Source organism: Paralichthys olivaceus, chromosome 21, assembly GCF_024713975.1.
Source record: "Paralichthys olivaceus isolate ysfri-2021 chromosome 21, ASM2471397v2, whole genome shotgun sequence".
Classification (NCBI taxonomy): Eukaryota; Metazoa; Chordata; class Actinopteri; order Pleuronectiformes; family Paralichthyidae; genus Paralichthys; species Paralichthys olivaceus.
In genome coordinates this window covers 12159042-12186730 of record NC_091113.1, presented here as the reverse complement: position 1 = coordinate 12186730, position 27689 = coordinate 12159042, and the positions used below count along the sequence as shown (strand labels likewise).

The 27689-nt window shown below is 41.5% G+C and overlaps 1 protein-coding gene across 1 annotated transcript; it reads right to left on the bottom strand.

Annotated features, from left to right (window-relative positions):
- Window positions 1–1304: 1304 nt before the first annotated feature.
- LOC109626643 (heparan sulfate glucosamine 3-O-sulfotransferase 6-like) lies at window positions 1305–20651 on the bottom strand. Its single transcript, XM_020082747.2, has 2 exons — window positions 19802–20651; window positions 1305–2898 (listed from the first exon to the last, which is right to left on the bottom strand). Exons 1-2 carry the CDS (start codon window positions 20281–20283, stop codon window positions 2280–2282), a joined length of 1101 nt encoding a protein of 366 aa, XP_019938306.2. The 5' UTR covers window positions 20284–20651; the 3' UTR covers window positions 1305–2279.
- Window positions 20652–27689: the final 7038 nt, after the last annotated feature.

Here is a 27689-nt window from a genome sequence, read left to right as displayed (position 1 = left end):
TGGGACATGGTATGTATAAGCACATATCCCTGCTGCCTATAAACTAAACAGGCGGTTATTGATCCGCACCATCTCCCCTCAGTGGAGGTCCCAGAGGTTGAGAATGCAATATTAATGGATCAGGGAGGAGTTGTTGTATGCCTGCGTATGTGTTTATCTGTGTGCGAGTGTGTGCATGTGTGTGTGAGAGCAGAGCACGTGCCTGCACTCATAGCTCACACAGGAGCAACTCCATTAAGCCCAGTGGTGGTAGCGGTCAGCAGTTTATAACAAACAGGCTCACAGGTCAAGGGGGAGCGAGGAGGTCGTGCCTAAAAGGTCACCAATCACCCCAGTGAATTGATTGCTTACACATCAGAAAAGCCACGGCCCATGTGGTAACTTCAGATTTAACCCCTATGAACCTCATCACCCTCAGCCTATGGTGAACTCTGTTTGCCAAAGAATATAAACACTCACATATGCAGAAAGGAAAACTTCATTTGGAGAGATACACTGTTTTGGTTTCTTTCCAAGGAAGAGGAGATCAATGCCTCCCTCAATATCTATTTGTTCAATATAAGCATGAAGACTGGGAGAAAGCTGATGCAACTCTGTTTTAAAGTGATAAAATCTGGATTAAAAACACAGTTGAGGTTATTTAATGAACCTTAACGTTGCTGGAAGACAGATTTTGTTTTTTCAGATAGAGCCAGATACCTGTTTCCAGTCTCTGTTAAGCTAACCCGCTGCTAACTGTGGCTTCATAATTAGTGCACAGACACAAGAGTATCATTAATCTTCTCATCTAACACAACAAGAAAGCAGATGAAGTGTATTTCCCCCAAATGTCAAACCATTCCTTTGACTATAAAGCCTTTGGTGTTAATTTTTTCAACATGGCTTCCTCATGAGAAAACAGCTTCAACTTTGGCAGGCTTTCTTCTGGTTGTAGTTGTGTCTTGTACTGACATACTGATTTAATTAGCTGATTGTAACTCAGTGGAATCCCTGACTTAATGTCAGAAACACACACTGACATTCATGTGCTGCTGTGCCAGGCAAACAGTTTACCCTGTTTTTGGACTAAATGTTAAGCGAAGCAAACTGCTGGCTATAGCTTCACATTTACATGGACATGAGAGTGGTACCAGTTTACTCATAACTCTTCCTTACTCCTGCTGTTTGTTCATTTAATACATTTTCACATACTGATAATAAACAACACACTCAAACATCCCCTAAAACAAGTCAATTGTGATTCATCCCATTGTTTTCTAACCTGTGTCTTTTATTAAGGATTAAGCAAGAGTCCGAAACACATCTTGGAATAAAAGTTTTACTCAGAATTTCCAGCAGAATTTCAATACAAAAGTGTCAGAGTTAACATTTCAACAATAGTCATCTTATAAATTAGGCTTTTAGAAATATACAGTTGCATGTAAGTACCATTAGAGGAGGTGAGTGTCAGTAAATGAAGATGAAAATAATCACAGATACAAGACTGGTCTGTAAAGAAGCATTGTACTGGCAACGTAAATAACAACACATTTACAGCACATAGTGGACTGTTTTACATGAGTGGTACCATACATCCCCCTGTGTTTTGCTTTATCTGTTTTTTTTTAATAAAAGTCCAGGAAAGGAGGTTGCATTGAAAGAACTGTAGAACATATAACCCAGCATGTGCTTTAAGTGGTACTTAATTATTCATTTACATGTCAACAACTCATTTACATTTGTTTTGATTGTATGCTACCATTGTGCAGAAGTCAGACCCCTTTGCTTCTTACTGTCTGCTTTTGATTTATCGTAGCTTTGCCTGGCTGTCGAGACTTGTTACTCTTATGCCATTTGGTTTAACTTGAGGCACATCTCTTTGCAGTGTTGGCTTCTCTCTGGTGTTATTTTCAATACAGACATTGTGCTGTTAAGTATTTTGGACAGCAACAAGAGCTTAGCATACTTCTGGTACTTGGGGTGCCAAGTGCTAGAAGTTCCAGTTTTTAGGCTTGAGCCCATCACACTGCCGCAGTATGAGCCACAGCCAGTGCTTCTCACCGGAATTTGTTTTGATTGAAGCTCTAACAAACTTTGTCAGACTGACCTGGGGGAAGTCATGCGTATGTGTTGGCAAAGCCTGCATTCATAGACTTTCATAGGAAATGAAGGAAATACCTATTTTGCACAGTAAAAACTTTGGTTATACATAATGTCTTCGAGATATCCCTGTGTGGTCTTGAAAGTTAAATGAACAAGAATTCTACTCAAAGTTTCTGGGAGCTTTGGTGAGTTGATTTTCAGTCCCAGCCAAAATTCTGACCGGTCATTTGGTAGAACTTCAGATTGAAAGGTCTATAGAAGTCTCTGAGCCTAAGCAGGACCCCAGATGGGATCTGCGGATGAGGCCTACCCTTTGATTTCCCAAGGCAGCGTGGCCTGCTGCTCCCCTCTGGCTTCTTCAAGCAGGGGAAACCTTTGGTCTGGTTAAAGTAGAAGTGCTTGTCCGTCACCACACGTTTTATCCCTAGAAAGTCCTGGACCCTGCCCATCTCGCCTGCCGGGTCCGTCACAAGGCGTTCGCCACTCACAAAAAGAAAGCTTGAGAGCGGGAAGTAGCGCAACCAGTTCTCCAGGTGTTTGGCATAGATGCCGATGCGTACAGCGCTCCAAGACGTGTCGATGAGTCCTGTGGTGGCATTGCGGAAGGCTAGGTTCTGGAAAGATGGGAGCCCGGGAGATTTAGACAAAGTCTGGGTGTAATCAGAAACAGCCCGGGTCACAGGGTCCCGCACCACCACAATGAGCTTGGCGTGGCGGCTCATGGAGAATACGCGGCGAGGGGCTTCCTTGGTGATAAAGTAACTTGGGGTCTTTTCCATGGTGATCTGACCCTCCAGTGTACGAGGCATCAGGTTCCTGGTGACAGAGAAAAAGAAAGTCAGAGAGGGAGAAAAACTATTAATAAAACTGTACTCCAAACATTCCAGGAGATTACACTTGAGAAAATGCCAACATGTGCTCTACATTATGAAAATAACATCTATATTAGAAAATAAATTAATACACTGCCTTGATATTCTCATAATTCTCAGGACATTCTTTTGATGATGCCTCTCTTGCCTTGAAGGATTTTTGATTTTGCTGTGTAATTAGTGGACTAAATCTGCGATTAGAGGCAGATAAACATGACATTAGCCCCTGGCATTGATGGAGTGACCATGTCGGACTGGGAGGGAGCATTCAAACGGCTCCTGTACGAAAACCACAAGGCTATATTAACCTCAGAAAAGTAATTTCCTCTCATCTGCTGCCTCCTCCTAAAAAAGCTTATAACTGCCCGACGGACTCTTTCTGTTCGTCCACTTGTTCCTCTGTGTCCCTCCGGGTGTCCCGCAGGGCTGATAGAACAGCCACATTACTGTCACACAGTATTTGTAGTCTTACAGTAGAGTTGGAAGTTGCTTGAAGTTGCTGCTGTTAAATTTGTTGTTCATTTATTGTTTCCCCCCTTTGTGTATTCTAGTACAAACTAGTCCTGAATATAAACAGGCAACGTGTGTTTCAGTCAGCCCAATTTAATCTATGCATGCTTTCATTTTATTTGGCCCAGACCTTCCAATAACATGTATGAAAGGTGCTTCGGACCACGGTCAGAGCAAAAGACCAAAATTTATTCTGTCCACACCCATATTCTGTATTTTTTTTATTGAGATGTTAGTTTAACAAGCAGCTAGAAGGCTACTGCTTGAAGGTATTTACTAAACAGCTAGCTTGATGTTTGCCCTACATCACAGTGTACATTTTGACTAGTCGTAGCAGGGAAAGCACAGTTGTAAGTTATAAATGTAACGATCGCTAAACCAGTGAGCCAACAGGTACAATGAAACTGGAGCAGCATAATAATAATTGTATTAACTTAACCTGTGTCTTTGATACTGTAACATGTCAAAATGTCTTCTGTGAAAAAGGCCTATTTCTTACATCTGGCAATGCAGGAACTCATTATTTCAAACTCAAAGAAACACAAAAATACAAATACACATACACAAATTATACAAAAAAAACCTAGAGAAAACACAATCCTCATGTCATGGATCCCTACAGGGCATCGCTGCCAAAGGTCCCTTATATATCTTTTTATATCTATAGCTGTTTCCTTTGCTCCACAGCTCTAACTCTAACGGTCGACAACTCCAAATATACAATGTCCAATACGGCAGAACCCAAGTATGATAAGAGAGGGAGTTGGGGGGCTTTCAAGGCATGACAACCAATTTTTTCATCCCTGAAAGCCCAGCTGAAAGACCTGGAGTTTCTTTTAGAGGGGGCGTTGAAGTGAGGCCCAAATTTGATAGATCATTCAGAATGAGTGTAATGGGCGAGCAGGGCAATTTGATTTCAATGCAGGAGCATTATAAAGTCAGTTAGGGTAAAAGGCAAGAGTAGTCCAGACAATCTGACATCCACTGAACAAATCCCCGCTGTTAAGCAAACCTATTTAAAATGGGAATCAGTTCCACTTCTCGTGGTTCAGCTAATCTGGCAAGACTTTTGGCTTGTTTACAACCTGTATGATCATCTGACCACTTGTCTGACGTCTGCTTCCCAGATCTGAGCGATTACATTTGTGCGTGTAATGTTATCATAACTGGCTGTTATTGCATTAAATTGGTGTTATGCTTTCATTTAATGAATATTTGGCTGGTATACTCTTATTAGTATTGCCTGCAGAAACAACAGGCATCCCAAAAGTGTTCTTTAACATGGAATGCCATGTGTTCTCCTTCAGTATTGCCTTTGGCCCTCTGATTGTTATTATCATCAGTGGTTGAGGTATTTTAGGCACACTTTGGCTTTTAGGACTGGGTTGCCCTCTTCCTCTTGATCTACACCGCTACTTAGATGACTCAGAGACTGAGAGGACTTAGTGGTCCCTCAAAAAGTTCAACAAACCCTAACTAAAACCAGAGTCTGACTGAGCGTCCGTATAACAGATTGTATATAAAACAAGAGAGGGAAAGGAAAACCTATTTATCTTGTGTCAATTATTTCATTCAAATGCTGGTGAAATACTAAAATGGAATCTAATGACCTTCACTGTGAAAATGTCCTGCCAATTTTCCTCTCAAAAAAAGAAAGCATAGTCCGAGATTAAAGAGAAGCCTCAAATTTCAGTTTGCGTTAAACAAATCTAAGCAGTTGGGAATGCCAGTGTTGCAACTGTGAAAGATCCCTCGGCTAATTTCCATGCTTCCCCCTCCCTCCTCAGCAGCCATGTGGTGATGGTTGGGTCGGAGTCTTCGTGGTTGGTCTGTGAGTGAAGGGGCTCTGAGCCTTGATGTGTGGTGATGGAGCCGACTCCATTCCACCCTTTCTCTGATCCAAAGCACTCACTCGTCTCCAAGTCCGTCATGTCCCCTGGCATGAAGCTACAAGGTTTACACCAAATACACAACTTATGGTATTCATAAGAAACCTCTGAGTTGTATTACAGGAATTGGGCAAAACAGAATAGAGAAAAATACAGTAAATACCAAAGAGAGAAAAGTTTAGAAAAACAACTCTGTTTCTATGGTTTGTCTCTACATTGGGATTTATTACAATGAGCATTTTCGGCTTAAGTGTATGCGACAACCTATGGCTCTGAAGCCAAGTTTCTGAGCCTGTGGGTCACTGGATTTTTTCTGGTCACCACATGACGTGAGTGGCAATATAGTTTTTATGCATCTGGGGCGAAAAAGGAAAAAAAAAAAAGCTAAATTTCTTATTTGGATCCAAGGAAAGTTTAACAACTCTGGCTTTGGGAGGAAATTCCACCCCTGGATACTGTTACTCACATGTGTCATCAATCTACAAGGTTATTTTGTGGTAATTGCACGTTGTTTTGGTGCATGTACTCCTCCTCGACCTGCCTCTTCTACCTTAGTGTCCTACAGTTCCCAGAATGACTCTCAGCAACCCTGGAGAGAACATGCCTGAGCAATTAAGTGAATATTTCCTGTGCAGAAAAAGGGAGAGTTGCATCCTTTAATCGTCATATTTTTGGCTGTAATGCACTTGCATCCCACAAAATGACAGTCTGGGGTCTGCTTGTTTCCCTGTGTGACTTCTGGACATTAGCTGATATAGAAAACATATCTCGGCTTTAGAGGGACAGAAACAAAAACCTGATGGTTACTGTTGGTATATAAATTATGGAACACATTTTCTCCAACAAAAAAATTATTTTGTCTCTAGTTTAAACTACATATGCTTTTACATATTATTTTTTTCACCTAAGGGATAAAAGAAAAACACACTACCAAACAAAATATGGACCCAAATGTGCATAATGCAGGATATCATCTGAGATATTTTTCTCTGGTTGCAGGCAGGGAAAAACCACAACCAGATCCGAGACCAAAAACACTGAGGTGCCAGTGTGTTTGCACTGTTTGGTGTTTTGTGAGTGTGTCTATAGCAAGTGGATGTTTTATTTCATCCTGTCACTGGAAGCCATGGCGTTGCATGCGAGGCTGAGTGGTGCTGCCATTGACATTGTGTTTACATTTTGGACCACTAGCCTGTAATCACAGAACAGCCTGGCAACAGAAAGAGAGCCCAGGAGGAGGCCACACAGCGGTGGAGGACAGGGGGAGAAAATGGGATATGAGAGGTTGCAACAGAGAGTGGATAGGAGAAGAAGAAGTGCAAAGAGAAGAGAAGGCAATAATAAAAAGAAAGGGGGAATAAAAGGTAAGATCACAGATCGAGAGAAGAAAAACAGCAGCAACCCGAGAAGGCACGAAATCCTCTCATTAACCTGGAGCTGCTACTCAGGAACGTTACTTTATCTGACATCAGCTCACCACCGGCCTCTGTATTGTTTCCAAAGAGTGTTTAAGGAAACCTAGCGACCTGATGTTTGTTTTCATCACACCTTTACCGCATCTGGAGCAGGAACGCACTCAGATTTGAAAGTACGCAGATGTGCATTTATCTGTGCATACAAATGTGTCCAGGCACTCTAGACACATTTAGCTGCGGCCTGTGTGGGTGGGCTAAGCTTTATAGGGGTCTGTTTAAAGGGCTGCAGGCTGAAGGGCTACTGTTTATGACTAGAATATGAGGACTCTTGAGTGACTCTGTGTACCGACCTACGTCAGGAACAACAAAGGACAGACAGGAGAGGAGCTGAGACTATTTTATGTGGATGTAGTGGACAAACATTACTTGAATGGCTTTTTCCATGTCTGCTCTACAAACCAAGTTTAGGAACAGTAACTACATATTTGGTCAAAATTGAGTTATTACCAGAATCTTGTGACATTTTTACTGCATAAAGAATGAATATGGTTTACAAAATGTCCTATTTCAATGAATACACCATGCAGAATTAGCAGTAACGACTAAATGGGCGTAAAAACCAAGCCAAACCACTCTGTACTTAGATTTTGTAAATTCTGGGCTCGTTGACCCACTTACTTCATTTTCTGCCGCAGAGAGACAGTTATATTGAGTTGAAGCTAGCTATTGGTGAGATAGTAGTTGACCTCGGATCAGATTATTTTCTCTACGACCGCTCCATAGACATATCGGCTTTGGTTAACTAATATTTTTATTAAATTTGCTGACATGAAATCTGATCATGATGGAGAAAAAACACACAAGTGGTAATTAATTATTCTGGGCTCTGTGTCTGAGTAAATAAGTCTGTTGAGCCTCACGGTCAGTTGGGGCATTTCTGGGTGGAGTTTGTATATTCTCTTTGTACTTCCGTGGGTTCTCTCTCTTTGGCTTCCTTGCACAGTCTAAAGACACTTCTTAGGTTAATTGGCGACTCAAAATTGTAGGTAGAGTGGAAAATGGTCTGTATTTATATAGCACTTTTCTAGTCTTGATGACCACTCGAAGCACTTTGCAGGACAGTGAGTGTAAATGGTTGTTTGTCAAATGTTTGTATGTTGGCCATGTGATACACTGGTGACCTGTCAAGGGTGTATCCCGCTTCTCGGCCAATGTCGGCCTTCATTGCCACCATGCAGCCCCCACGCAACCCTCAGAGGATAAGCTGGACGGAGGGAGGTAGGGAGGGATGGATGGATAAGTAAAGTCATTTTAAGACGTCTGTGGGAAGAAAAGTCAGGATAACTGGCCCTCAGCTTTGATCCTGCATTCTTAAATCTTACTCTTGCAAGTCTGACAACTATGTGACAGTACCATTATGTTTTAAATTGAAGTTTAAATAGAAATTCCCTTGCTAAACTGGCTATTATCACTCTTCCAGTGGGTAGCACGCGTACACATCAGTTGTTTTCATTTCAGTTCGTACACCACCTATCTTTCTCTCTGCCTTCTGCTGTGACAAACACTCACATAAACACAGCACACAGCAACCATCTGAACATGCCTTCCACAGGATGGATCAACATCTGGGAGCAATGAAGCCCTCACTGTGTGTGTGTGTGTGTGTGTGTGTGTGTGTGTGTGTGTGTGTGTGTGTGTGTGTGTGTGTGTGTGTGTGTGTGTGTGTGTGTGTGTGTGTGTGTGTGTGTGTGTGTGTGTGATATGAGGGAAGTGTTTCTGGGTTAGAGAAGTTGCTTCTGGTCCCAGGGTCTGTATCTCTGTAAGCTGTGATCCATGCCGGCTCTGCTGGGCCAGACCCCCGGACGCTTTTAATCCCCACCAGCCTGCGCTGCACGGAAATGGACTCTTCCACCCTGAAGGTCACAGGCAGATGGCTGTGATCCAGAGGGCAAGACCACCAGGGATCATGAGGGATCATGTAATGCAACATGTCATCATGCGCCGCTTTCTTTCCCATACATGCCGCGTCTACCCTTTTCTTTTCCTTCCACTACCTCTCAGTTTCCCCTCACCTCCTCTTTTCTTCACTTTCCTGCCTTCCCATCTCTCTTATACGACACCAAAGCCTGAGTGAGATTGTTAGGAATATATTTGACATGTGTGAAGACATTTTGAAACATGCTGACATGTGAAGAAGGATACAGTGGGCCTGTGTGTGTTCAAAGATCTGTAAAAGCTGCAGCGTGGAGGCTGAGGTTTGTTATTACTGATGGCAAATACAGGGCTGAGGAGCTTCTGTGGGCTGATTACAAGTCAGCGGGGACTAAAAGGAACTCAATAAAAGGGGAGGCAAAGTACTGCTCCTCTTTGTGTCTCTTGGAGATGGGCCATCACATTAGCTGGTTGATGTTTCTTGCCAATATTTAGCCATTTATTGCATGTATCCATTTCTATGTAAAAATACAGAAAACCTCTTTCTTGGACATTTTCTTATTTTTTTTAGCGATTGAATCTTCAGCTTGTCAGGCTACCAAACTTAAAATGTAAGGATAAAATAATTAATGATAAATATTTGCATCTTGATTTAACACAGGTTTTCCCTGTGAAGACGAAAATTCAGGTGGGAGCAATCTACGCTTATAAGTTTTACTCATGAAATACACTGTTGGTACAAGTTATCATCCATCAGCCTTTTTCAAAATATACCGCTCACACTGCATGTCACTTCTGCATGTGTGTGGCGGACGATTACACAGTCCGAAGGTTACTGTCTGGCAGACGCACCCGAGCGGTGAGGAGTATTTTTACTGAGGAGGTTTGCATCACTGGTGTAGGTCGGTAGGAAAAGAGCAGAAGAATGTGTCTAGCTGAGGGGAAAATAAGAGGCGTAGCAGCTAATAGAGACATCGCAGGGCCAGAGAGCGATGAGTGAGTGAGAAGTGGTCAGTCAGAGTTTCCTGTGAGAAAGCAGCGCAGCTCTGATGACAGAGGAAGATCTTGACGTGCCTCTGAGAGGGAGTGTGCAGTTTGTGTGTGAATTTCAACAGAACTGCACACTGTGTGAATCACTGGCTTTAGCTTATGTCTGTCTAAATGGGTTTTGTTAATCTGAAGTGCTGATTGATGTATCACAAAATGTATTGAGCTGTTTCTTTGCCCGTGTTCCATCCTTCTACCAAGTTTCCTGAAAATTAATTCAGTAGTTTTTCTGTAATCCTGCTGACAAACACATAAATAAAAAACAAAAATGGAAAACATTAGAGTGCATATCTCCACCAAGGCTCAACAGTCCCCTTAAAGCCAATTAAGCTGCACTAAATTACAAACCCTCATTAATATCAGTCCCCTACACATGTGATTTTTTTAAATCAAAATACATACAATTTTGAAAACTACCTATTCTCATCAGTCTTGCTAACAAACTCACAAACAGACGGGTGAAAACATAACCTCCCTGGCGGAAGTAAGAAAGAGAACGAATGAGGAAGAGGGGACGCAGTGATTACGTCTCTAATAGCATAACAACTTGTAATGACACAACGTGTCCATATGAACATGTGTAAATAATTGCATGTATGCGTGTGCACATGTTGCACACGTTGCCACTGATTGCTCCCACCCCTCCTGACTTATCGAATGGGAAAATCAGCAGTCGTGTTCCTGCTGGGCCCACAGTGGCCTACTTGTGTGGCTTTATCTCTGAGCCGCCAGGGGCCGTGGGGGCCCCACCCTGCCTTCATCCGATCCCCCCCCAACACAGGACAGAGGGAGGGAAGGACAGAGGGAGGGAGGGAGGGAGGGAGGGAGGGAGGGAGGGATGCATAGATGAGATGGAGACAGATTACAGAAGGAAGGTTCATGCATGGTGTGTCCTGACCTCAGTGATGTGTTCACCACAGTTAAATGTTAACTTTTAAATCTTAAAGTTCAAATAAGATGGAAGTTTTAACAGTGATGCTGTTATTTTAATGTAACAACATTGCACAGAATTGCTTCAAGTTTTACAAGCTTATCTTAGAAGTAACCGTTCAGTTTCACTGTCATGGAGAGCACTAGTGTTGTGTTGCTCTGGCTGAGTTTTCTAAAGTGTGTATGTTTTAATAGGAATGAATATCTCTCATTAAGGACATTAGAACTGAAACAACTTGTTGTGTGAAGTGTGTATATTCTTAAATGTATTATCTTGCATGTTTTAAAACACATTGCAAATATAATTTACATGTTAAAATATTTACATGTTTTAAAAAAAAGTCTAAATACTACAGACATTGTTATATTATGTGTGTTGTGTAAATGCTGGAATAAAGCACACTTCTCCTGAAGCTCAGACCAACACAAACAGCTGCAACCTGCAGGTACAACAGATGCAGTCTGGCCTTTGGTTCTGACAGTCGGTTAAAGATTAAACAAGAGACAACATGCAAACACTGCAATGTTTACCTGCGCCTCTGACTTTGTACAGAGAAAACATCAATTTTTTCACTAATTAAACAGCTTCTTCAAACACACACACACACCCACCCACCTCTAAAACACTGTAATGGACTCAATATGGGCTTTTGCTCGTCTGTTACCTCCCCAGGTCCCAACCAATAAGAACACCCACCACTGTCTGACACTGAAAACCCACTTCCGAGCAGTGTGAGGCCGACACTGCTCGTGGTTTCTCAGCTTATTGTCAGCAGCGTCTGAGGCCGAAAAACGGAAATTAGTGCTGGCAGAGGCGTGACTTTTACACCTGGAAACAGTCCAGTCAGCCGTCTGCTATTAGTGCCGTCCATCAGACTCATCAGAGCGGACTGAGCAGGCCTCTGTTATACATTTACGCACATGTCAACATGTTATTGAGGCCACGGTTTCCAGATTTTCCTGTTTGATGTTTTGCTTCAGCTCTGCAGCTCTTCTCGCCAGAGTTTCAGGGGTAATTAATCTCATTTCCTCTCCAAACCAGCGCAGACATCACCTACAATTAACCAATTCTTCTAAGTTGGTTAAGTCAAACTGATGGGAGTTTTTTTCGAGGGTTTTTATGAGTCACACAAAGAAAAGTGTGTCTCTCTCTGGGATTCTCCGGTTCTCACGATGCCCCCCCACCCACCCAGAGAGACAGTCAGACATTAACCAGAGAGAAGTCTCTACACACATAAACACACACACACACACACACACACAGTGAATAATTACCTGCGTCTGCAGACATGCCCGTGATGGCAAACTGGGTGTGTATGTGAGTAACTTCTGGGCCTGAGCTGTTTTTCTATCTGCAGACAATTAATAGACCAAGTAGATCAGCTAGTATTTGTGAAAATAATCTGCAGAATAATTGACAATAAGAATATTTGTTTGTTGCAGCCCTAATAGACAGGGCGCTTTATATTTCCCTAACTGAAGGCTAATTAGTCATCTTTTGGTGATGGAATGAAAAAAATAAATAAGTAAAATACACATTTTAAATCTGAAATCAAGATAATGAAAAATATCGATGTGAATATTATGCTGTAGATTACTACTACTACTGTTACTATTATGAATCTGGCAGCTCCCCAAAAGTGAAGCCAAAGCGTCTTTATGGCCACCTGGTTATGCAATATAGGTCATAAACTCCGCCTCCTCCATGTTCGTCGATGGGACATTGGCCAAACTAAAGACAATTACAATTCCCAAAAGATGGTTTTGGTAGGTTTAGATTTTTGGAGTGTATTAGGCAGTTTCAATGCTGCAGCTTGTCGAGGTGGAGTATCTACCTTCAAAGACAAGTTGATATTTTTCCAAGTCCACCTTAAAGACAATGCTCACATGCCCTTAGGTGCCATAAAACCATTTTTGGTTGTTACTCTCCTCTTCCTAATGCACTTTTAATGGGGAACAAAATCTCTCTTTTTCTCAAGAGTACGGCAATTTTCCTCACACATGCAGAGCTTGTCCTTATTTTCATTTTTTCCCCTCCCATCTTAACTCGGTTATTTTACGAAAACAAAAGCAGAAGCAAAAGAGAGAAAAGATGAACAAGAGGTTGAAAGGAATTAAAGGCAAAAGATGGAGCGAAGAGAAAGTAGAAGAAGCAGAAAGAGGTTGATTATGTTGCGGTACATTAAACGTGGCGGCTTGTCAGTCACCCTGATCTGCCAGATCTCTCTCAGCCTCGCTACCTGTTCTCTATTTGACGAGGATGACAGATTTTGATGAGTTGCGGCTGCAGGAAAGTGACGGCACGTCTCGAGTCTTTTACTTTAAATCCACCTTCACTGTGACAGCTTGGAATTAAAACGAAAAGAAAACCGGTCACAGTGAGGACACAAACTTTCTCTTTCTGTATTTCTGATCGAGGTGCAGTGAGGTTCCTCAACTTCCCCAGTGATCCTCTCACCAGTCATCAGATTCCATTATTTCTGACTGGACGAGGCACGGGATGCTGGGAAGGGAAAGGTCGACCAATGACAAGCTGTCAAAATATTAATCACCCAGGTTAAAATCCATACCTGTCGCACACTAATTCATCAAGTCATGTTTGATCATTCCCTCAAAGTTTCCCTTGATTAATTTACATATTGTGTTGATCCTGACAAAATTGGCTTCACTTGTAAATAGCAGGCCGTGCAGGGTTACGTTAATTGGATCCGACAGACATGTCGGATAGTGTTGCTCATGTTATAACTCGCAAAGCATCGAACCCCATCTTCTGCACAAAGCTCTCTTTCTTCAAGCAAGATCTATACGTTTCTCATTTTTCCAAATTCCTCCCTTAAAGTCTCTTTGCGCTCCCAAAATACAAAACATGTCAGTGTTTCTGTAACGTGCAGCTTCCAAGAATGTTACGCAGAAAGGAATTCATCCGGAGAATCCCCTGTGACTGTCGAACAGGAAATAAAAACCTGGACATTCCTGTCTAGGTAGCACGTTGAGCCCTCAGCTGACTAGAGACTATGAAAAAAAAGAAAGGAGTCGATAAGGGAAAAGATTTAGAGAAAGAAGTGTGAAAAATATTGACTCTACAGAGAGAGAAAGAGAAAGGAAGCTCTAACAAGGGTGTGAACGTGGCCGGGTGGCTTTACATTACGCTGTTTGAGTGACCTGAACAAGCCAATAAATCCACTCAGCAACACTCAGACTGAGGGGTATAAATGTCAGCAGTGGAAGGCAGTAACTGCTCCTTGTCAACAAGATTGAATATTTAGAAGTTAATTCATTTCTGCTGCAACAGCACGATAAAGCCAGAGAGAGAGAGGGAGAGAGAGAGATCAATAGAAAGAACCTATTTTAGGTGATCAATATCGGGAAGCGACATTTATATCTGCAGGATATTTATAGTGTCAAGAAAAGGCAATGAGATGAACGGGTGGTACCCCTTTTAAACCGAGGCAGTTCAAGGGCCGGATCGTGGCAGGCACCTAATCTCCAACTGGTTCTTGGTGTTTGGACTGGAGAACTGGAAAACACCAAAACTTTGCTGGATTGTCAAGGAAAAATATTTACGTCAGAGGCTGGGGGCGGGATTATATTATCCGTATGACTGAGCAAAACATTGTGATCTCCATTAAAAAACAAAGTAACAAAAAAAAGTGATATACATTGTCTATCCATAGTTATTGTCCATAACTATGGACCTGACGTGTTTGGATGCCAATGTCCTTTTGCAAAGCAACGAACAACACTTGAAGAGACGTAGTCCATCATTGTTGTGCCATTATCACCTATTTTTCCCGAATTCGTAGCTCGATTTGACTGACTCGCTTTGAGTGGTGTATGGTAGCTGACTCGGAAAGCTTGTAATTTAATATAATCGATAAGGAATCGATAAGCTTACACTACATTTCTGTTCCTTTGAGACATAAAATGTGCCATTAAATTGTTGTTATTGTTCTTTTCTTGTCTACAATGCCAGAATAGAGATGTACAGAGTAACGTATACAGAGACGTAAATATGTGGCTCTATGTTGATCTTAAAAGGTCCTAAGGTCGACCTGACCCTGAACCAGCCCTAACACCAGGTTGACCTTGGTCAAAAAGTGAGGATAAGAGGACTGGATGGATTTCAGGTGGAGCTGAAGTAGTGTGAAAGACTCCAAGCTCACACACACACACACACTGTCACACTCACTCACACACACACTCACACACACACACACACACACTGTCACACTCACTCACATGCACACACACCGTGGCTGTCGAAAGCCTCGTTCTCCACCACGAAAACCACAGAATCGTTTCCAGTAGATGGCAAAGCCAAGGCTTTTCCACATATAAGCATTTTTTCTCAAACAATTTGCCAAATGCTTCCTTTAAGGATGTCCATGTGTTTTACTTGGTCACCAGCTGAAGACAGAGGCCAACCCTCCCTCCTTCTCTCTGAGCTCAAAGACACAGACATGCACTTTGAAGAGCTCTGTCGGAGGAATAAATGTTTAAGTGATACTTTCCAGCCCAGCTTCAGATGATTTTGTTGGCCTCACATGCTACGGTTCTGTTTTGAATTGATATATGTGAATCACAGGGTACTTAACGTGTAATTACACTAAATGAATAATATTTTTACAACATATGATATCTGGAAGTATAGGACTGGCAGAAGAGGAAGAGAAGAAAAGAGCGGAGGAAGCCACGGGGAAGTTGGATGTATCTGACTATCCATGAGCCCCTGAGCAGGAAAAATCAGTCAGTCAATACTTAACACATCATTAAAGTACATAAATATGTTCTGAGGTACACGTGATATATGAAGTGATGTTTCAGAGACATAGAAAAGGAAATGAACAAAATAGAGCATTGGTTTCCAACTTTTGAACACAACCCTGTCTGATGACCTCAGGTAGCCTCTCACTGACGCCATCCATCCACTTCCAACAATTGAGGGGCTTTTGAATTTTACGCCATTTAAAGATGTATATGTAACAATTCTTCTATATAAGTTTACTTCATCCAAATGTTTCCAACCATGTCCAAACTCTGAGAAATCCCCAAATTTACTTGAGGTAACGAGATGTTCCATTTTGCTCACGTTTTAAATATGTCATTGATGTTTTACCTGTGGCTTTGTTCATCTCTGCTGTAACTTATGAGGCAAACGACATGCTAGCCAGTTAGCCAATCAGCCAGTCAGCTGTTTGCCGTGTAACAAAATAAAACTTTAGTACCCTACCTCACACGTGAACATAATTTGCGCTGATTTTCATCAGCAACAATGAAGACAAAAATTCCCATGATCCCACATTAATTCACGACGCCATCAAACTAAGTGTTATGTTACTGTTTAGATTTCGAGACCCCTAGTGTCCGAAGTTACATATTGTACATTTCACACTTGTAATTTTTCATATCTGGATATTGTTGGCCCGTATAATTGTCCTCATAAAATTGGTTATGCTCTTTTTCTGACTATTTTTTAGTTGATAAACTTTTATTTTTATACCTTTTACCAGTAATCTTTTACTTTTGGTTTGCAATTTGAACCATTTTGGATAGTGGCTATTTGGAGATACCTACTGGCTTGCTGAGTAGTTTTCTCAATTGCAACAAGTAGTCTTCAGGCATCGCAGGTAATTCAACATTTGTAGTGAACACACACACACACAATCTTATTTAGAGAGCGGTTCCTCATCATTTTCAAACATCTACATCTGTCTCATATAAAAATAAAAACCCTGGTAAATCTTATTACTTGTACATAGTGAACTACAGAGCCCCTGGGTACAATAAGCTTCCGCTATGAGACTGAAGCTTGAGGTTGAGGTGTAGACTGAAGACTGAAGTGGTCATCATGGACCGGTGCTACGTGGTGAGGGGGTGGGTGGAGTGGTGTCGACTAATGCTTCATAAAGCCTTGTTTAACTGCGACTGGGAGCCTAATCCACCCCCACCCCGTCTGCACGTCCCTGAGCTGTCCACGTTAATGTCCATCCTGTCATTACACCGGCCCCAATTCTCACGGCGTTGACACGAGCTGTCAGCGGATTATGACAGAGCAAACACACACGTTTCATTAGGGCTTCAAAAGAGCAAAGTAGAGGAAGAGCAAAAAACAGAGGCGAGTGCATCGTGTCTGTGCTTTAAAGAAAGCATGGTGAGTTTGGGGTCTCAACAGAGAACAGGAAACTGAGCATGTAAAGGTCTGTGGTCTTCTGAACTCTATATCTGCTTTGTGACTGATCTCAGTAAGTACAGATCATACAGCTGTCCCGTCAGCTCAGAATGCATTTTAACAAAACTGTGGATTCACACTCATTAGATCTATTACTTAAAACAAGCGGAACACAAGCGAAATCTTTAAAGACACTACAATCCAGCTTTCATTGCACAGCAGATTGTAAAACTGAACATTCAAGAGAAGATAAGACAAAATATGCAAAACAGTTCACTGTATTTTCTATAAGCACCAGGTTGTGCAGCCAAAGTTTAACTGACCCATAATGAGCTCACCTCTACAACACGAGTCCAATTGGATTGTGGCAGTGAGGAGATTCTGTCAGCAATGATTTTACTGAAGCCTAATGGAATATATTAGAGAGGACGAGCCTATATCAGGTCAGAAAATGAATTTAAAGATTATATTATGATCAAGTCCATTGTATCGTTTAATTAGCTTCTTGTTGATCATTTCTGTCTTTTCTAGCTTTACAGTGCGTACTTTACGTTCCTGACATTTCCTGTCAACTTCAGTTATCCCCTCTGTTCTCATAATCATCCCCTTAGTAAAGAACTACCAACAATATAGGACAGCGAAAAAACAATCTTTAGTCAAAGAAAGTGTAAGAGGAAAGACATTCACATAAGATGCACCTTATTTTTACAGCTTTACCTTCAGATTAAATGTTGAAATTGGAGATGGTTTCACACATTAAAAACCAGCTCATCTATCTGATCTGAAATTACTATTATATTCATGAATTAATTAACTATAAAAAAAGAAGCTCATTCAAGAACTATTTTAATAATAAAAAAGATTTAATCCTCAGATGAGTCAATTTGCTGCTTTTCTTAATTCTTTTTTGATAAACTGAATATGTTTGGATTTTAAAATGTTGATCAGATTAAACATCCAATCAGAGGGATTTTTCACTATTATCTGACATTTTATGGATAAGACAACAAACCTTTTAAGAGAATATTCTGATTATTAATTGATAATGAAATGAACCATTATTTGCACCCATAACTTGTATAATTAAGATAAGACATACACTGTTCAGTCAGTGTTTTTGTGTCTTTAAAGCAACTTTTCAACCACTTGAATAAATAAGTTTGCATCTTTGTGTTGAAACTTTTTTCAGTAGATTTGGTTTTAGACTTGTGTAAACTCATTTGCAGAAAAAGTTAAACTTCTTCAACAAGCTGTGGGACACATGACTTTAAACTCACCACACATGTATTGTAACATCTCTCGTGTAGCTCACACACACACAAACACACACGCTTTGATCACTAATGTCACTGATGTGCTGTTCCACCTGAGCCTCACAGTGAACCAATCATTACCCGCTGCTATTGATCTCTCCCTGTGTCTCTCTCTGTCTTCCCCACATATTATTCTACTACACCTCCGCACTCTCTTTTTCTCTCTTCTCCACTACCCTTCACCGAACTCTCATTTACTGCCCAGATCTTCCCTCTGCGTTCCTCCTCTGTACTATTTCTCCTCCGTCCCTCCCTCTCTGTTTTTTCTTCTCATCTCTGCGCCATCAGATATGAGGCAGTCATATCCGCCACAACGTGAAGCTTCCCCTGACCACAGCTACTTAAGACATTCCTTAACTTCCATCCATTTTATTTGTCGATTCAAATATGTTCCTTCACGTCCTGAAAACTATTTCATTCTTCTGGTTTCATTGGACAAAGCTAAGATAGGCTATGACTAAAGGGTCATCCACACAGAGCCATCCTCTCTTTGTGATCAGGGCTGGGAGTGACAAAGGCCCTCGGGGGACCAGCACTGACACTTAGGGAAGCAGTGTATCAGCTCAATAAACAGCAATTTATTGGCAGGGGACTGAATACGCTGCCATGCTTGGAAGCTATCAGCAGAGTGTCTTATTGGTGCTGAGCGACATTAATGAAGAGAGGAGGAGGAGGATAGGAGAGGGAAGACAACATGAAATGATCTGTGTGTGCGTGTGCACAGAAACACAGACGAAGGAACAAGGGACTGCATTTGAATGTATTTACTGTAGTAAGAGAACTAGGAAATCTTAACACACTTATTTGGAATATTAATAAGAATACCAAAAAAATCTATTGTTGTGGCTCCAGAAATGGTCGAAAATCTTCCTAAAAAAAAATGAGCTGAAATATTTTACTCTCAGCAGATCATCTGCCCAATCTGAATAATAAGACAAGCAGCACTACATAGACTAAATGTGCAGTTGTTGCAGAGGTAGAAAGAATTATGTACATTTCGCATGAAGGAGCAACATTTACAGGCACTGTGAGAATAGAGGAAAACACAGATAATGTTATTGGGCCCTTGTGTTACAGGGGTGTCAGCCCACTTGCCATGCATGACCTGCTTTTACAACTACACATCAACACCATGCAGGCCCCCAGCAAAATACATCAATAAATATAGCAGGAATACAATCATTTCATTCTTTTATAATCTTTAGTCAGTGGCTCAAAGTAATTGACCAGCTTCATATGCAGAAATAAAAGGCTTGTGCACATTTCCACACACGTTAGAGATGCGTATGAATACATCTGTTTCTGTTGTGTATCTTAAGGATTATTATGAGCCTATACTATTACTTATTTATGTACACTATTTATGTACTCTGTATTTGAACCATTTGTTTACTTGTTGCGTAATGCATTGTGTTGAAAAGTGCTATATAAATAATTTCATTATTAGTCTTATTACTATTAGAGAAGAGGTGGAGGACATTATCTCCCTATGACTTGAAACTGTAATTTACAAGAAACACTGGAAAATGACAGGAACCTTTGACGACTTCTAATCCGACGCCCATGAGCCCCGGCCCCTCACAGTTCATTTCTACTTTACGTTATTCATTTTTAATCATATCCTCAAGTAAACACTGCTCACCTGTACCACTCCAGTCCTTTATCGTAGAAGCGGTCAAAGAAGTGCGGCTCTGCGCCCACGGCTCTCACGTCCGGATGGATGCGCAGGAACTCCAGCAGAGCGCGGGTGCCACCTTTCTTCACGCCGATGATGATGGCCTGAGGGAACTTTTTGCTGCCGAAACTATTGGCTATAGAGATATTGTTCGATGGAGCGTCGCTGTTCGAAAAGTCCGATAGCTGGTCCCGCACAACGGAGGCCGGGGACGCGCTATGTGCGCCGCGCCGCTCCGGCGAAGATGCGTCCTGTTCATCATTGAATGTGATTTTATTATGAGAATCAGTTTGTTGGTTGTACACGGGCCTGGGCAGCGAGTCACAGTATCCGTTGAGGCAGTAGAAGAGGTACGTGAAGAGGATGATCATGGTAAAGAAGACGGACAGCTTGGACTGCACCTTCAGGTGTCCAAAGTTGAACGCAGCTCTCCATTTACTACATCCCATGAGTCGTAATCCTGAGCATGGGGACACAACGCAGGAAACATGGCATATCACAGGACTTCATGCTCCTGTCTTTAATTTTAAAAAAGCTACTCAAACTGGGAGCGCTTTAAAATGATCACCGTGCCACAGAAGCAAGTGGCGCAAAAGTTTGCCACCGCGCGTAAAAAAGCTCCACATGTTCCCCAGCTTATCCTGCCCCTTGTCTTTTTATATCAATCTCCTTTAAGCTTCAACAAACAACTTTCTCTTTTCCTCGATCACTAAAGAAAATGTCCCAGCGAGGCTCAGCTGAAAGGTGGCTGCTGTGAGTCTGTGTCCCGCTGCGCTCCCGTGCCTCATTCTGTGCACTCCTGTGGCTCCACGGCTGTAAGGAAGCTCTCAACAACCCCCCCCCCCCCCTCCCCTCTCCGGTCTGGCTGCCAAATCCACGCCCTGTTTATCAAACGCACGCCCCTTCCATCCTCAGCCCGTGCCACGCTAGAATAACAGAAAAATAATGAACATCCTCTCCAGGCTGACAGAGAGGGAGAGACTCTCATATCACGATATTTCCAGAGCAATTTTGGAGAAATCATACGCTCGTTAGTTTAATTGTATTTAATGCGCTTGAATAAAAAAGCAAAACGTTTAGAATGTAAGAGGGAGGGATATTAGTTTTTGATTGCACACTCAGGATATGCACTTCCCTTCATTTCCTCTTCCTCACTGCAAATTTGGAAACTTTATTATTGGACTATGAGCTACAGGTTGCCTCTTGGTCAGACTGCAGCTATAGTGAATGTCCAGCTAGTGGCCACCTGCTGTCCGCTTGCCCCCCTGACCACACACCCCCATGGAGCCAGCCATGACACACACATTTAACCTTTACTCTCCTGCCCAACAGGGACAGACAGGTGTCATCAGCTCTATTTCCTCCCTCCCTCTGTGTGTATGTGTGAGTCTGTATAATAAACACGCCGTAATCCAGACCACCACCACTTTCTCTCCTCGTCCACTTTCACTTGTGCAGTAAAGATACATATTGCAAAACTATTAATACTTATTAGATCCAGATTTTCAAACCACAATCTGTATTTTCACGACACTGGCAGATAAAATGTCTGTGATCTGTCCCTCAGGAGACGATTTTACATAAGATGCTGAAAAGCCTGCACATTGTAGCCCTGATTTATTTCTCTCAGCTACAGATGCTCATTGAAGATCCTCAACTCAATTTGGAGTTTCCTCATGAAAATAACTGACTGTCCTTTTTTCCGTGTACTGCTTTGAGATGGCAACGTACAAATACATGGTTTTAATACTGACTTCCTATATTTTTGACTTTTGTCTCAGTTCCAGTCATGGTTTGATCAGTGTGACACTCATAGAGGCAAATGATCCACTGCACTAGATTACAGCTCTTTGCAAGTAAGTGTAGACAGAAACAACTGAAGAATGAGTATCTACATGAATTAAATATGAACTATATGTTGCAGTGTTTTATAGATGTACTATTGCTTCACACTGTTACTTCAGTTAAGAAATTATACATCATTAAATATATTTTCTGCTGTGCCATGTTCATGTCCTTCTATAGGGGGCTGGAGGGTAAACATATGTTGTCCCCACTATGCATGGTAGAAATCAACCAGAACCCTAAAGTTGAAAAGTATTGTTTAGTTAATTGACAGAAAATGAAGAAAATCTATTTCCCCTCATTGAACATTTGGTAGTTTTGTCTCAGCACATAGTCAAGGGTTATGGACAAGAGGATGCAGCACCTTGAACAGATTGTTGAGCCCTGTGAGGCAAATCTGATTTGGGAAAATGGGCAATACAAATCAAATTTGAGTTTTTAGGCAGAAAAGATATAAAATAGAGCCTTTGTTCCAGTTTTTTAAAAACCAATTTACCCAGTTTTACATGCCAGTAAACTGAATATCTTTGGGTGATGATTTTATACTTCTCTCTGTTTAAATATTCCAAAAACATGCGGCAGGTCTACTTTTGAAGTTCTGCACAAGGTACTTTTGCAAGCAATGTTGTTAACTTAATGATGGTTCTAGTGAGCCACACCTCTGGCATTCACAAAACAAAAGCTCAAGAATTAAATGTAGACAGACAGCGTCAGGGATTATAAAACATCCCATGAAATCCAGGTCTTTAAAAGAAGATCTTATTAATATTTGATTGTATGCAACCTACTTTAGTCAATATATCTTGGGTTTAAATCGTACGTTTTTACACCCAAGTTACTCGAGGAAGCAAACCCAACACAAGCTTTGATTGTCAGTGTAAAATGGATGCTGCTCAAGTCTGAACCCATTTTCCCTAAATAGTTTTTGACAATATATGTGTTACAGTATAAATCACAAAATATTGGCACCTGCGTCCTACATGTTGAGAAATAAGAGAGGTGCAACATGGCAGCATATCCATATGGATGATATATCTAAAGGGGATGACAATATCTATCGACCCAGGCCTCCTCCAACCTGGCAGTATGTCAATTTCCCCGAGTCTCTAAACAGAGAAGGCATCATTTAGCCCCCTGTATTCTCCGAGCACTCCTCCATATTGATCTGCTGTGATGTTGAAAAACAATTGGAGACGTGTCACTCTGTATTCAAAGTGATCGATAACGAGGGCTGGCTTTGTTTTGTTTAATGTTTGCCGTACAGACTCGTCTCCTTCTTTAAAAAGTAAATCTACATAGGAAATGTTTTCCTACAGCTTTCTTGTCAATTTTTACAAGTTTGTAAACATGTATATATAAAAAATATTCAGATTCCATAGTTGTAATGTAGTCTATCTGTCGAATTATCTGTCGAATAATTCAAATCAAAATAAATATGAGAAATACATTCACATTGGTACATCATTTGGCATAAATTGCACTATAAAGCTAACTGGTGCTAACCATCCCTCTGCTATGTTAGTTAGCATTAGCTGCAGTTATGCATTAGCCTTTTTCATATTTTCTTCTTCCAGATTATGCATTCAACTGTATATTTATGTTGTTGAATTATTCAAAATTATACACACACACACACACACACACACACACACACACATTTATTTGCATGTATTTTTGTAAAGCATAATTTCCAGGGTGGGACACCAATGGATGAATAACAACCATAACACACTAACACTTGAATTATTGTAGAAAGCATACACATAGGACCTGTTTTCACTGGTGTTATTATTATCTTCTACCTGTGGAGAATAGTGCACCCTACCTTTAGGCTAATATCAGCCCCGTGTACAGTGACTGTGTAATCCTGAATGCCAGTCTAATGTATGGGAACTGCAGTTAACAGGCACATACACACATTCACACCTGAGAGCGACACTTGTGCTGAATTCCCAGCCACCTGTGTGTAAGGTGTGCGGCTGTGGAAAGCACACAGCTGCACAAAGCTCGGCGGTGACTGCTGCTTCACATCTGTAATCCTCGGCAAAGTCCCCGTAATGACCTGCGGCGGCCGCTTCAAAGACAGGATCTGTTTCACACGTTCCCGGAGCTTCTCAGGATCATTCACTGCTGCCACACCAGACCAGCTGACGTGTTACTGAATACATGTAGGCAAGGTACAACAATTTAAGGTGTAGCTGTGATAACAATTCATGCAAAAACTGAAAAATAGAGTTGAAAATTCAGGTTGGTCTGATCAACATTTGGTGAGAAAGTTGCAGGTTGAGAAATTCAATACGTTTTAAACCAATTCAATTATTTCCTTCTATTTTTTGCGGTGTCTCTTTGAAGTGCCTTTCCGCTTTTGTGTTTGACACAATAGCTAATCCCCTCACTGTTTCAGGTCAAAGTGAACACAGCAGACGTCTCAAGTTGTCCAAGAGGGCGTTGCAGTCATTGTCCCGCAGGAAAATACTGAGCTTTGTCTCAGTATTGTACTGCATCGCCGAACATACAATACATGTGAGCAGCTCATGAAGAGCTGCTCCTCCAGTGGGCTGTTGTTACTCACCTGGGTGGAATGTGTCTCGCTCACATTCACACACATCACAAAGTCTTTACAACATAATGAGTCAGGTCCAACATAAAGCCACGAGGCAGTAATTCTACTTGTTAATGTCATTGTAATGGATTTACCACCCGTCTGGTGAGACTTCTTCTAGGGAGATAAGCCGTGATATGACATCTGATGATATCTCTGACTTGGCTCGTGATGTTTCTTTTTTTTTCTCCTGCCGCTTGTTATTATGGTCTGTAAGATTTGACATGTGTGTACTGTACAGAATAATCCGTGCATATATAATAAGAAGTGCATATCAAAGTCAGAGATGGTGTCCAGCTGCTCCAATGATAGTTATTTTCCTCCTGGTTAGCGGCTGTGATGTGTCATTGCACATACTGCAGCCTGTTTGTCCCACAGATTGTACAGAGCGATGATTCATGTGTGCAGCCTTAATATCCTCTGATCATAGATTGTATATAAAGATGAACGTATCATATGTAGTTTCTTCGTCCATATTCCCAGGTATTGCTTTGTTAAGCTTTCTATTTTGATTTTATATATCTGTAAAAACATGGGAGTTATAATGAGAAGATCAAAGATGTTAAGAATAATCTTTGAATGACAAAAAAAGTTTTTGCCAGACATGTCAGTCTGTCTTCTGTCCCTCTCTGTGTACCTGTCATTCATGGTGCACATGAGAGCATGGTGCGTTCATGGACTGGCATTCACTGGCCAATCATAACCAAGTTTTGACCCTCACCAACCCGACCCAATCAAAACCAGGGATATAAGCTAGTCTGGACACACCCCTTACTCCATCTCAAAAACATCTGAGGAAAAAAGTGCTACAGAGAGAACCGCACAAAGTGTTTGATTGACAGCGCCTTTCTTTCAGACAAAACATTGCAGGAATTTGTGCCCAGCAACAAATATGTCACGAAAAAAAACAAAACCTGGCATTTTACCACTTTTAAGATGCTGTACACAAACAAAGCACCGACCAATGGGAGAGTCCTTGCAGTCACAGTATTCGTGCGCTGTGGATCCGTGTGTTGTGTGAAAGCCAGTGGCAGGGCCGTATTCTCAGCCATAACTGCAGGGCAGAGCTCTGCGGTGAGCTGGGTAAGTATAGGGCACGGCCGCACTGTGCATTATCACATGGGTGTGGCTACAAGCTCGCTGCACGAAAAATGTTTTCAATTGAGGAGCAAAGGAAGGACGTAATGTGTCTGGCATGTCTGCACAGGATCACTGCCTCGTTGTGTGACACAGGTAAATGTGGGGGTGATAATAAAAAAAGTGTTTATCACTTTATAGCTGAGTTATTAGGGAAATGGCGAGAGCTGCTGCCATGAGAACTAACCTTATGCATGCCTGCCTTATCATATTTAAACCTTTACTGCAAGGCATTGTGGTTAAACAGTGGCCCTTGTCTTTCATAAAACCTCACATTTCTTCTGCGTTGTTTCTTCTGCGTTGTTTACATGAAGGTTTTGGAATATAAATCAGTCATTATAAATGTGCTCTTAGTGCAACAGGACTGAGGGAAAGCTGCAGTGACAGGCTTCTGACCTATCACATGCTTCCAGCGCTCTGGGCCCATTCACAACCCTGTTGAGTGACAAACCAGGAGTGGATAAGGCCTCAGGTGTCTTATGCAGCGTCAAGATCCAGACAAAACAACGTGGAAGGAAATCAGTTTATCTCCTGACATCTGACATTTATTTTGCTGAGAGATCTGGAGAAGAAAGTGCCCGAAGCAAAATGTAACATTTAGCAGATGAAGATTCATATTGGGAATTCGTTTTTCATGCAATTTAACAAGCTTTTAATCTATATTTCTGTAGTAGAACATCAAGTACTGTATAAATATCTAATGTAAAAAAAAAAGAAAGAAGCAACACGAAGGTACCAGCTGCCTCCAGCTATGTACATTTTTGAGGTGAGTCAGTGGCCAAGAACACAGCTTCTTCATTGTTAAGCTACATATTTCAATGTTTCCTGTTTTTCACACTGGATTTTCAAAGATGGCAGACAGCCGACCCCTTTTTCATCATCAGCACAAAACCAATGTTGAGGTTAGGAGTACAATAATGTGAAAATCAGGGAAAATCGTTATCAAAAAGGACATTTTTATTATTTCACAACCAAAGATTTCTCCTTTGATTTTAAATACAAAATACAAATCTAATGTAAAGAACAAATCACATTGGAATCTTTTACATACAAATTAATTTGATAGTTCGTTAGTTTGTTGATTATTTGGTTCCAATCAATATAAAATGCATTCATATACAACCCATTAGAAGAACAAACAACAAAAAAGACATCAAAATACTTGCACTCCATGTCCCATGAAATAACATGGAGAAGCAATGTGACAATTCAATTCAATCCCCCTCAGGTAGAGTTGGACAAAACAAGTTGCGTCATAAAATAATTAAGGATCAAAAACAGGAATTACTCTACAGCACAGATGATGTCAGGCTCTTTTAATAGCAGCGGAGCTATCTACCTATCTGTGCTGCACCCTGCAGCAGTGAGCAATCAGCCTTATCTGACCGATGGAACACAAGCTAATAAGACCACCCTGTCATGCTGATGCACACTTTATGTGAGTATATTTGATGTTTGGTCCGTGTGGTCTTTTTTTTTGTTGCATGCAGACCTCCCTTAAACAACCATTTTTCCTCTGCATCTAATCCAAACATTTAGCCTATGGCCTTGGCCTGCATGCTACTGCTGCTGTGAGATTTATTGTGCCATGTATAGAGGATTTCCAAAACCATAAGAGTCCATGATCTACAGTCATGATGTCATTCATGCAATAAAGACTGGCCTATAATCATTCTGGTCACTTCTCCTCTCTGCTATGAAATTCCACGGAGGAGGATGATATATCAGAAGCTGGATGTGGCTGTAAATATAGAGACGCACTGCGCGGACCATCTGATAGGTACTTGCAGAACCCAAGGACAAAATAAAAATGACTAATGCCAGCGTTGCTCTCCATGTGGGTGCATGAGTTTGGAAAATAGGAACTTTTCAGAGTTCTGTCTTCATCAAGATGCAAAGCATTCCTCTGTTTGATTATTTGACTGTTCAAGCTGCAGGAATCAATGGACTGGAGCGCGAGGGGCCTCAGGACTTAAAACTCAGAAAACTTGTAAGATCTTCAGCAGTCTCACCACAGAATTATACCCCTATGAGCCCGAGCCTGTCCCACTGAAACAGACAGGCAGCCTAAACAAACATGACCCCCTTAACCACGACTACCACACACACACACACTCACACGTACACACACACACAAACACATCGATGTCTGCTTTCAGAGCATATCACCATTCCAGGTCTGCAGCAAGAGGCCAAAAGAAAAGCTCCTGATTAAATAGTTTAGGAGCGTGCGTCGCTCCGGCTCGGGGAGCTCAGCAGCTTTGAAGCCTG

Excerpts from the sequence above, each read along its gene's own strand:
- LOC109626643 (XM_020082747.2), bottom strand. The coding sequence starts at position 20,283 with ATGGGATGTAGTAAATGGAGAGCTGCGTTCAACTTTGGACACCTGAAG. Across the intron at positions 2,899-19,801 it reads AAAGGACTGGAGTGGTACAG|GAACCTGATGCCTCGTACAC; the intron begins GTGAGCAGTGTT and ends CTCTGTCACCAG.